Raw genomic sequence first — 12358 nt, 5'->3', positions numbered from 1 at the left:
ACCACCATCTGGCTAGGAGGTGACAGAAACTGGGCTCAGACACAAACCTTTTGAATTTAAAGCTCCTTTTCTTTCACCAGCACCATGGTAACCTCAGACTAGTTGAATATAAGAATTCTCATTATAATGTTTTTAGTTTTTTCCTCTTTATTTTTATGGATAAAATGCAACATACATATACTTAACAATGAAACTGATGGGATGAAAGAACATTAACTTTTGAGATGGGAGACAACATAAAAAATTGGCAACCTAGTGACAACATGATTTTTCAATCAAAGCACATAGTTTTAGAAAAGTTGGAAAATGCCTAAAAGAAAAGATGTTATTTTTAAATTAAGGGGTGTGTGTGTGTGTGTACAACTGTTGAAAATGTTTGGAAGAAACATTTTAATCCATGTCATATTATTTTTTATTAAGTGACATATTTATGGAAAAAAAAAAAACAGTTGAAAGTGCCTGTCAGAAAACAGAAACTATTCAATCCTGTAATATATATTCCTTTCAGACATGTGATACATTTATGAAAAAGTTGAAATATGCTTGATAGAAGTTTAATCTCACGCTACTTTTAGTCAAGTGCAATGTGGGGAAAGCGGTTGAAAATGCATGAAAGAAGATGAAGTGAATTTCTACATTTGAAAACCTGTGATTCAGCACAGTTAAACACACAAGACAATGACTAAGGGACACGGATTCTCTCAGCGTCTACACCACACATCATAGTTACAGAGTATTTGGTTTTAAAGCTTTTGCTAACAATATTTTACATCATTAAATGTATATTATTAAATGTACACTGAAAGCTAACTGAAGTGACTTAAATAATAAGATTCAGGAACAGTTTGTAACAAAAATTGTTAACGTCTGTTATTTTTTTCTCCCAAGAAAGACAAGTGAGGTAGTTTATATTGTATATACATTGTAAAGAGATTAATATTCCAGTTTGTTCAAAGGTCACTCCTTGAACTCACTAAACTCATTGTTCAATGACTCCAAGAATCATATCCCCAAGTGAGCTGTTTAGCAAAGGGATCTTCTTTCGTAGAATGGAGGAAAGAATGAGCCTGTTCTAGGGGGTTTTTTTCTGAATAATTGTTCCTAAAACGTTAACTTTCTCTAATGTTTTCGTAGATATAATTTTCCTAACTGTACACCAAGAGCTCTTGGGAAGAGATGAGGTGGGAAGCTATCAAGAAAAGAATTTAGAAGCCCAGTATCTGACTCTTCTTTTGTTTGCAGATATACTATTCATGTTTGCTTTTACACTATTCACTGTTACAGATTACTGTAACTATTTTAAAAAACAACTCTTCATAAGGCAAAGACAGTTTTTTCAACACTTAGGTGACCAGCAATTTTGAGTTTTAATTGTAGGGGTTTGTTTATTCATTAAGAATAAAATTATTCATTAAGAATAAGATTAGTAAAAAAAAGAAAAGTAAAAATTAGTAAAAAGGACTTCTTTAACCACACAAAAATTAGTTTGTGTGTCTACTGGAAATTCTTCTCTAATCAGTTTGTTAACTTGATGACTAAAAATTCAGGTTATATCCAATGATATTGGTATTGACGTGGGCTTCCATATCATATAGTTATTTGAAAGTTGTCACACAACCTTGGATGCACTGAAGTGATTAAAATTATTGACTGGGCTAAGCCTTTGACATCTAAAACCACATAAAAGTGGATAAGAAATTCAGAAACTTAGTTTTTTTTAATCTGTCATCTGTTAGCCATTTATTTAAAACTAATGACTAATGAAGTAAATCTTAAAACCTTTAGAACTTATGCATCTGTCCTAATGTGTTTTCAGTCAAAAGAAATAAAAAAAAATTCCCAAATAAAAAATTAAATGGATAGATCTGTGAATTTTCTAAACACAACAGAATATATTCTAAATGATAGGAAATTCAGTGAGAAAAATCAGTCATTGTTTTAATACATACACAGAAGTGTAAGGCAGCTAATTTGAAGAATTTCTTCCATGTATGTGGGCATAAATTACAGCCATCTTATGTCTTGGACCTTAGCAACTACATGAAGTAAAATGTTTACTCCTGTTGTTTGAATTGCAAAAATGATAACGGCATTTTCTCAGACCCTCAAAGTTCATTATGTAAACTCACATGCCGTCAATTAGCCATACATTGAAAATTGATGAAATGTAGGAATAAATATGAACCAACAGAACACATGTTTATCTTCTAATGGGTTTTCAGGCAAAGGAAATAAAAAATTCTCAAATAAGCAAATAAAATGAATGGATATTTGAGTTTTCTATAAAAATATAACAAAATTCTAATGGCCAGAAATGCAATTATCTACATGTTGAATATAAATTATGTTTTTTATAGATATCAAGGCATAATGAGCATGTAAAAGATTTCTTCTATACTATAGGCTTAAATTATTATCACATTTTGTTTTGAGACTTGGTAAGTAGATTAAATGTATTCTGCATTGGTGAGCAACTTTGTCTATTGTTTGATTTGCAAGAGAGAGTCATTTGGGCGTTAAATCTCATTAAAACTGGTGTAAATTCATCAAAATCTCAATCTAATTAGTAGATTCTAATCCAAAGCACATACATGGGATAAATGAGACCTCTGTCCCCATTTCTAACCAACTCTAGAACGACTATACTGCAGTCTCCAAATGAAAGGCAGGGCTGTCCAACCCCCCAGCAAATTTCAGATTTGCTCTCAATTAGAATCATGAATTGTGCTTTCTCACCAACTGCAGGTCTGGAAAATGGCTCCGTGGGATCTTGATAGCGAGGCAGTTTTCAGCTCACCAAACATTCATCTGATTTTAAAGCCTGATGCTAATCCACAGTGCTTGGCCAAGTCTATGATTGATGAACAGAAACAAAACCTGTTTTTACAGCATACAAAATCTGGATATAACAGTATTTTTCAGCACTCTTGAAGAAAGAGCAGTTGGACAAAGGCAGTTCTGCAGTTTAAAACTGGGGCTGCAGAAGTGATTCTCTACAGCTGTGAAATATAAAAAATGATATGTTTGATGAGGAAAGGAAATCTGTGCCTGGCACATGGAAAGCTATTCACTAAGCACCATATTCACGATGAGGAAATAGGGGCCCTGTGACCGTTGACTACACCAAAGGTTATGGACGCACAGGAACAGCCCTTTTCAACCTAACCTTAACTATGGGGACCTGTGCTCATAAGAGAACAAGCTTTAAGAATGTCAGTTTTCAACAGCCCAAGATAGGGAAATGTTCATTTGCACCAGAATGCAGACAGCCACAATACAGTACAGCATACATAACAACACAGTGGTTTTTAAATAGAAGGTTCTCCTCCTCCAATTCAGAAGCAAGTCAGAGCATAAACATTGTTTGTGTGACTCTGGAAACTGATTCTCTTTGGTAAGTAGATCTAAATTATTTTTCAGAGCAGAAATTTTTGTTATTTCTGGCATCCTTCAAAAATGTCTCTATATATATAACATAAGTATATAAAAAAAAGTCTTTTCCACCTCTTGTGTTTGGTAGCATTTGCTACATCAAGAAGTGCTTCTTATCCCCAGGTAGAGGACCAAATTCATTTCTGCTGTGAAGTCAAAGTATTAGAAACGATTAGAGTTCCATATTCTATATTGGCCTTTCTTCTGGAAGGATCACATCCTCTTTACTTCACTCTTATCAAAGAACCATCATGAGAAAGCTTCAGCTCAAATGGTCAACCAGTTCCTCTTCCACAATTCGTGTTGACACCAGTGGGAGACACCAGTTGGGCTGAGAAACACCAAGAGGGTTCTAGGAACAAACATGTCAAAAGCAGTCTTGTTTTTTCCCTACCAAATGTAGGACTTCTTGGCAGGTAATGCACGATAGCTGCCATCTTGGGGGGTATTTCAAACACTTGATTGGGGTTTAATCACCCATTCTGCCTGGGGATTTACATGATATACATCCAATATATAAGCCTCTGGATCCAAGCAGTGCTGTCCTAAAAGAAAGAAAAATCAGAGTATGTTTTCAAAAGTGCACACTTCCGTGCGTGTGTGTGCATGTGTGCATGTATGTGTGTTTGCAAGGCTCAAATAAGGCCAGTATAGTTCCCTCAGCCAAAAATGAATACATTAAAGTTTCCTAGCAAAGCCAGCCTTCCTCCCCTCTTTTCTTTGCTTCTGACTATGAAGTACTTCAAATAAATCCCATGTGACACTGGGGAGCAAACAGACACGCTAATCACAAGCAAATTGTTCCCTAGACTCACTACATCAATTAGAAAAATATGACAAGAACCTGTTTCAGGTATCAATTCATTTATATGATAATGAGCACTAATGATCATTTAGATGACAATACATATCCTCTAACGGTTTTATTGATAGAAACTTGACCAGGACTAGACACTAATATCAAGTTCATTTTAGGGAAGGTCATTTCATTTTTCCTGTGGGCAGGAGATCTGGAATTGATAACAACAAAAAGATCATTCCATGGGGGCAAATACATTTGAAAATTCTTATGTACAGTGTGTTCGAAATGTATACTAAAGTCTCAAACAAAAGTAGCAATATTTAATTGCTTGCCTGATTCATTCATTCATTTCTCAAATATTTCTTGAGTTATTACGTGCCAGGCACTATTGTACGGGCTGAGGCTACAGCAATGCATCAGACAGTCAAAAATACTTGCCCTCGGGGTGCTTACGTTCTAAAAGTGGTAAAAGGCAACTAGCAAATAAGCAAGTATGATAGAAAGTAAGTCTGATGGTGATAAGAACATGAGAGAACAAGAAATTGGAGAAGGCGCAGAAAGAGGGTCCAATCCAGGAAGGTCTCACTGAGAAGCTGATACAGCGGCCAACACCTGACAGAGGTAAGGGAGTGAGGAGGGAACCATCCAATGGAAAGCATCCAGGGCAAAAGTCAAAGCGGATGTGAAGGCCCAGGGCAAGATGTGCTGGGGACTGGATATGAAAGCTGGTGTCCAGGGGAGTCTGCACATGATGTTGAGAGATGGCAGCATCCAGGTGCCTTCAGAGCAATGAGGTGCACTAAGTTCACCATGGCAGGTAAGTGCAGACAGAAGTTCCAGTGCTCCGAGGTTGAGAGGGTGAGAAGTAACAGGCCGAAGAGACTCAGAAGGAGCAGCCTGTGAAGTGGGGGGAAAGCCAGGAGCTTAGGGGGTCCTTGAAACCAGGTGAAGAGAGTGTTTTCTTAAAGAAGGGAAAGATCAACCCAGGCAGTTGTAAAGACAAAATGAAGCACTGGATTTCACAACAGAAGGGTCCTCCGGTGACCTCAACCAAAGAGCAATTCTGAAGTGTTGAGGGGTAAAGCTTGACTGGAGTGCCTTCAAGAGAGAAGGAGAGGAAGAAACTGGAGTATATACACAAATGATCCAAGGAGTTTTTGCTGTAAGTGGAGCAGAGAAATGGGAGTAGACTTGAAGGGGGTCAAGAGAGAGTTTTGTGGAGATGAGAAAAATTACAAAACTGTTTATGCAGAGAGAAATGGTGTGGTTGGGAGGGAAAAGCTGATGACAGAGGAGAGGATGGGAGACTGACCAAGCCCTCGTCCACAGGAGGAAGGCGCCGCCCTAAACAGGAGCACGGGTATTTCGTCCCAACTGTGAAGGGGGGCAAGAGGAAGGTAAGGACACAGAGGCACGTGGACGGAATTTTCTTTTTACTCCTTTCTGTCCCCCTTCAGGGGAATAGGAAGAATGAATCTGGACTGAGAGTTGAGCAGGAAGTTCAACACAAAGGATGTCGAGATGATGAAAGTGCCACAATTTCTCCTTTCGTTTGCATGAATCTCCAGACTCTCCAACTTTCAGAGTCACATTTAAAAGACGCAAAAATCTACTCCACATCGACTAAACTATTTACATTTAAATTTTGAAAATATTTTCGGAAAGTCATACTGTTCTTATGTGAGAATTAAAAAATCTGACACAGTGATTTTGATTTTCTATCTAAAGAAATTTGTAAAGTACACTTACAATAAGAGCAGCATATTTCTTTTAGAGTAATCAGAGAATGTAGGAGTAAAAACATTAAAGAATGCTTACCTATATTACCTCCAATTTCATATAATCTTTGGTTCTGGATCTTAATGCCTTCCGATGAACCATGACTGAGAAAAGAAGAAAGCAATATAATTTAAACCCTCCTCTGTGATCTGGGGTAAACCTGTGGATTAAATAATCATGGCAACAAACAATCATTCTGCCTTGGGTGAAATACACCACACAAATCATTATTATGACTGAAGTGATGATAAAATCTTTTTTTTTTGCTTGACACAGACAAGCATCTGAGGCAGAGAGGAAGCTGGACGCCGCCAGGCTTCACGGCCACCCCAGCCCTTCCATCCACCACTGTCAGCTCCTCTTAAGAGAGGACACCTTATTGACACATCAAGGCTGGCCAAGGAGCAGCTGGATGTTTAATATTGCCTTGTCAAGGGCAACATTACTCTCAGTTCAAAAGCCATCAGGTTCCATTTCTGTATTTGCCAAAAATTGAATGAGATTCTTTCCTCAGCCCATGGCACATTTCTAAGCTTGCCCAGTGCTTTGTAAACTAACGTTGACTTTGTTGCATGTCTCTGCCCTTTGTTGCATGTCTCTGCAAGTCAGAGAAAATAATTGTCCAATTTTAATCTTCCATCCCAGACTAGGCTGCCGGGTCAGAAGAGTCTGGAAAGACCATCACTGAGCTCCTGCCCACTAGAACTGTCAGCTTGGTTACTCAAAAAGATGGTCTTCGGCTCTCTGCTGTGAGGGAGAACGACGTGCACCCTCTTTGTTTAATTCAACATTTTATTTGAGATAGTTGTAGATTTGCATGTGGTTATAAGAAAATATACAGACACATTCTTGTGTACTCTTTACCTAGTTTCCCCAATAGTAAAATCTTCCAATACCCTAGTGTGATGTCACAACCAGAAGCGCCACATGGGTTCTGTCAAGGTACAGAACATTTCCTTCCCCACAAGACTCTTCTTGTTCTCCTTATAGCCACACCCACCTCCCTCCCCCTGTCCCCATCCTCCGCCCCTTATCCCTGGATTCTACATTTCTATAAACTTGTCATTTATAGAAACATTATATAAATGGAAACACACAGTATGGAACATTTTTGTAGTGGCTTTTTTTTTTCCAGTCAGCATAGATCCCGGGAGATTCACCCAGGCTGCTGCATTTTTACTGCTGCGTAGCAGATGTGATATGGATGGACCACGGCCTGTTTAGTCATTTACCTGTTGAAGGACATAGGTTTTTTCTTTTCCAGTTTTTGACTATTATAAATAAAGCTGCTATAAGAATTTGTGTACAGGTTTCTGTGTAAACATAATCTTCATTTCTTTGGGATAAATGCCCAGGAGTGTGAATGCCACATCACACAACAGTTGCATATTCAATTTTATAAGAAACTGTCAAACTGTTCTACAGAGTGACTAGACCATTTTACATTCCCACCACTGATGTATGAGTAATTCAGTTTTTTTGTATCTTCACCTGTACTTGGTGTTGTCATTATTATTATTTTTTAGCCATTTTCATAGGTGTTTAATATGTCATTGTGGTTTTGTATTTCCCTAATGGTTAAAAATACTGAACATCTTTCCATGTGCATATCTGTCATTTGTATATCTTCTTCTGTTCATGTCTTTTGCCCATTTTCAAATTGGATTGTTTGTTTCTGCACTGTTGAGATTTGAGTGTCCTTTATACATTCTAGATACTAGTCCTTCGTTTGATATGTACTTTATAAATATTTTCTCCAAGTCTTTAGCTTGTCTTTTCATCTTTTAAACAGGGTCTTTCAGTGTACAAGTTTTCAATCTTGATGAAGTCCAATTTACCAATTTTTGTTTCGTATGAGTCATACGATGTCAAGTTTAAGAAATTCTTCACTAGTCCTCTATCACAAAGGTTTTCTCCTATGTTATTTTCTAAAAGTTTTACCCAGTTGCAGAAGATCTCCTCTTTTCCTAAATTTGCTGAGTTTTTATCATGAATTGGTGATGGATTTTGTCAAATGCTTTTTCTGTATCATTTAACATGATCATATGATTTTTCTCCAATTGATATGATGGATTACAGTAATTGATTTTTGAATGTTAAACTAATCTTGCATACCTGAACTAAATCCCACTTGTTCTAGGTATAATTCTTTTAATATACTTTGGATTAGATTTGTTGAGGGCTTTTGTATCTAAGTTCATGACAGATATTAGTCTGTAGTGTTTGTTTTGTATTATTTTGGTCTGGTTTTGGTATCGGGGCAATACCAGTTTCCATGATCACTCTCCTCAACCTCTGGCAATCACTCAGCTACCCTGCATTTCTACAATTTTGTCATTTCAAAAATGTTATATAAATGAAGTCTTGCAATATGTAACCTTTTTTTGCTCAACATGGCTACTCCTTTTCAATATGATTGGAAAGTTGCTTTTAAAGGATATCCATCAGTTGTACTAGAGACCATCAAACTGTACCTGCTTTATCATGGTTAGATTTAAACTAGTGCTTCTCGTCTTTTAAAAAAACCTCAGGGCAAATGTTTATCCCTGAATAAGTATGCCTGTACAAAAATTATCATGATTTATGCTCTTTAACATGACTTAAGGCAGATATGTAAAAAATATTTTGTCAACATCACTCTGATCCTAAGGTTTATTGGTAGTAGGTTTTAGGGAGACCAACAGCTATGATGTTCACTCAACTACATAAACTCTACTTGATATAGTCATGTTACAGCCCAGTGGAGCCTGGAATAATGATATTCCTAGAAATCTATCAAGATATCTACAAAACTAACTTGCTAATTTTTTTATTCAACTAAAAAGTAAAACCAATTGAGTAAATGAAGACACCGGGACAGAAGATACCTATTTTAGAATCCCAATTGTAGAAATTCCTTGAAAAAAAACTTTTGTTACTGATAATTCTATGGTCTACTTAACTTCTTTCTCTACTTCTGATTCTTCATTTACTGGTGAAGTCCTTACAGTAACAGGTTCTAAGTTTTCAAAAAGGTCAAATTTTCAAATGCCTGGAGTTTCTCATCAGATAAAAGTTCATCTTCCTGTACAGAGACTCATATTCACTTCTACTCACCTGTTCTCATATTGAAATTTCGCCAAGATGTCTTTGGCTTTGGTTTGACTGTTGAGTTGAATGGCCATGGACACCTTGGAGAGAAGGGGCGCATGGATCCTTATGACTCCCTCCGGCACGTCAGACTGCCAAGGAGGAAACATGCGGTACATTCTGTTAAACTCAATGATTACACTTAAGAGACATGAAAATCAGTGGCATTCCAAATTAGGGAAACATGTAAACATGACCAGGATTTAACCAGAATGAAACATTGCTTTCTTCCTAACAGGAGATTTACTAATGACTAAACTTAATCTGGGATTTTACTTTTGTTACAGGCTTAGGTCTCACTATAATGCCTTAAAATCATGAGGGAAGAAAACTGGGTTGTGTTCATTGCAGCACTATTTACAATAGCCAGGACATGGAAGCAACCTAAGTGTCCATCGACAGATGAATGGATAAACAAGATGTGGCACATATATACAATGGAATATTATTCAGCCATAAAAAGAAACGAAATTGAGTTATTTGTAGTGAGGTGGATGGACCTAGAGTCTGTCATACAGGGTGAAGTAAGTCAGAAGGAGAAAAACAAATACCATATGCTAACACAAATATATGGAATCTAAAAAAAAAAATGGTTCTGATGAACCTAGGCGCAGGACAGGAATAAAGTCGCAGACGTAGAGAATGGACTTGACACGGGGATAGGGAAGGGTAAGCTGGGACGAAGTGAGAGAGTGGCATGGACATATATACACTACCAAATGTAAAATAGATAGCTAGTGGGAAGCAGCTGCATAGCAGAGGGAGATCAGCTAGGTACTTTGTGACCACCTAGAGGGGTGGGATAGGGAAGGTGGGAGGGAGACGCAAGAGGGAGGGGTTATGGGGATATACGTATGCATACAGCTGATTCATTTGGTTACACAGCAGAAACTAACACACCATTGTAAAAAAAATTATACTCCAATAAAGATGTTAAAAAAAAAATCTGGGTTGTGACAAAAATCTAATGTTTTTATCAGTGCATTTTCTTGAACAATGTCCTAAATAAGCCTACTTGAAGTAGGATTCTGTATTTCAATTTATTTTAAGAAAATCAACCTTCTGAAAAATTTAAGGATCTAATTGAAAAATGTGGCTTTTCAAATATTCTTTTTCTTTAGTCAGTAGCAATGAATGGTCACTCCAAATTGAATTCCAGATGGGCACCAAACTTGATTCTTCAAAGTGTCCTATTAACACTGTGAAGAATGGAGTGTGGACAGCTGTTGGGGAAGAGTGTCCCTGCTTTCAGGTGCTCTGATTGGCTTGGGGACCTCAGAGCTCTCATCTAAATGAAATATTCAAAGAATGGTGCTGTCTAATTAACAATAAAGTCTCTTTTGTTAGAATTGAATGGAAAATTCCTTTTGTTTCAAAATCTTGAATGTTTTAAAAATTAATTCTCTATTTGGATATAAGCAGAAATAAATTTCTATTTGAGGATCTGGCTACTCTTCAGGTAATTGTTTTAAATCTGTGTTCTCAAGGGACAATACTGTTGGTGTAGTTTTATGTGAATTGACTCAGTATATCCCCTAGAAAAAATGTGTTATGGATTGAATTGTGTCCTCCCTCCTGCCCCCAACCAAATATGTTGAAGTCCTAAGCCCAGGACCTCAGAATATGACCTTTTTTGGAAATAGGGTCATTGCAAATGTAATTAGTTAAGACGAGGTTCAAATTGGAGCACGGCGGGCCCTTAAATCCAATGTGATTGGTGTCCGTATAACAGGACACACACATACACACACACAAACAGGGTGAATGCCATACAAAGATGGAGGCAGAGATTGGAGTGATGCATCATCTGTAGGCTAAGGAAGACTAAGGACTCCTGGCGTCACCCAAAGTTAAGAATGATGTCAGAAACACGTCCTCCTTTCACGACCTTCAGAAGGAACCAACTGAATCAACACCTTGATTTCGGAGTTTTAGCCTCCAGAACTGTGAGAGAGTAAATTTCTATTGTTTTAATCCACCCTGGTATTGTTACTGCAGCACTAGGAAACTACTTTTTAAGGGTCAGTTCTAACAGTACTTTTCTACTATTACCTGTGAGAAGCAGGAGAGCATGACAGGGAATGGCAGTGAGTGGTTTAGAGCTGGGAGGGGGCAGGGAGCCCCTGGTTCACTGCAGTCAAAAGCACCCTCCCAAAACACTCCTGTGGGCATCTCACGTCCGTCCCCTGCCAGCTCCACAGAAGCCTCTTAAGATAAATTTCACACTCCTGATATCATTGAGCCACTTATAATGATCACATTTTCCCTCTAACTTTCTAGAGTATTCACTCTTGTGAACAGAATGTCTAACCACAAATTCTGAGTCATCAATTAGTTGAGTCCTTATACAGTCCTTCATGTGCTACACTGGAAATGTCAAGTTTGAAGGTGTATCATGAGCAAAATTATACACAGATGAGGTGGATATAGCCAAAGAATACTGTGTAAGGAGTTAATAATTAGGGAGGAAAGGAAATGATTTGTTTTCTTACCATTCTTCTTGTAGAGGGTGATTTTTGTAGTACCTTTGAAGTCTTGGGGCTTATAACCTAAATAAAAAACAGTTAGTCTTTAGGATTAACGTTGAGAAAACAAGCATATGCTGCTGTTGGAAGTGTAAACTGGTACAATCTTTATGGATAACATTTTGGCAATATTTATCAAATTATAAAATGCATATGCACTCTGACCCAACAATTCCACATCTATAACTTTATCCTTCAAATAGACTTCATTTGTGAGAAATGACATATGAACATGTTTATTCACCAATGCATAAACTTTAATAGCAAAATATTGGACACAATCTAGCTGTTCAATGATACGGGAATACTTAAATAAGTTTCAGTGTGTCTATGGAATACCATGCAAAAGAAGCAAAGAAGAAGGCTGTGGACTGATGTGGAATAATCACCATGATTTCATAAGTCATTAAAGAAGATGCAGGACAGTGTTTCAAGTATGTTATCATTCATGTAAAAAAAAGGGGGAAGACCATATATTCGTATTTGCTTGTATGTCATAGTGTCTCTCTGGACATATATGTACCTGTGTGTTCCTGTGCACACACATGCTGTCATTGGTTGTTGACATTACTTGTGTTCAGGAGGGGAAGTCAGAGATGGTCAACTTTTATTCTATAGTTTTTCCCCTTCCAATATTTTGAATTTTGTAAACTGTCAATGAATTGTCTATTCCAATCAAAGTCAGGAAGTA

The 12358-nt window shown here is 37.3% G+C and overlaps 1 protein-coding gene across 2 annotated transcripts in view; it reads right to left on the bottom strand.

Moving 5' to 3' along the window:
• Nucleotides 1-2333: 2333 nt before the first annotated feature.
• The window catches only part of ARHGAP28 (Rho GTPase activating protein 28), a 148622-nt gene continuing 138597 nt past the window's right edge, over nt 2334-12358 (bottom strand). For both annotated transcript variants that reach the window (XM_060120913.1, XM_060120914.1), the window contains 4 exons: nt 11635-11691; nt 9110-9234; nt 6053-6117; nt 2334-3977 (listed from right to left, as the gene is read on the bottom strand). In XM_060120913.1, the coding sequence (XP_059976896.1) occupies nt 3883-3977; nt 6053-6117; nt 9110-9234; nt 11635-11691 (342 nt within the window). In that variant the 3' untranslated portion in view covers nt 2334-3882. The remainder of the gene's footprint in view (nt 3978-6052; nt 6118-9109; nt 9235-11634; nt 11692-12358) is intronic.

This window comes from Lagenorhynchus albirostris, chromosome 14 (assembly GCF_949774975.1).
Source record: "Lagenorhynchus albirostris chromosome 14, mLagAlb1.1, whole genome shotgun sequence".
NCBI classification, from domain to species: domain Eukaryota; kingdom Metazoa; phylum Chordata; class Mammalia; order Artiodactyla; family Delphinidae; genus Lagenorhynchus; species Lagenorhynchus albirostris.
Note: the sequence above shows the minus strand (reverse complement) of the source record. Positions and strands in the feature narration are given on the sequence as shown.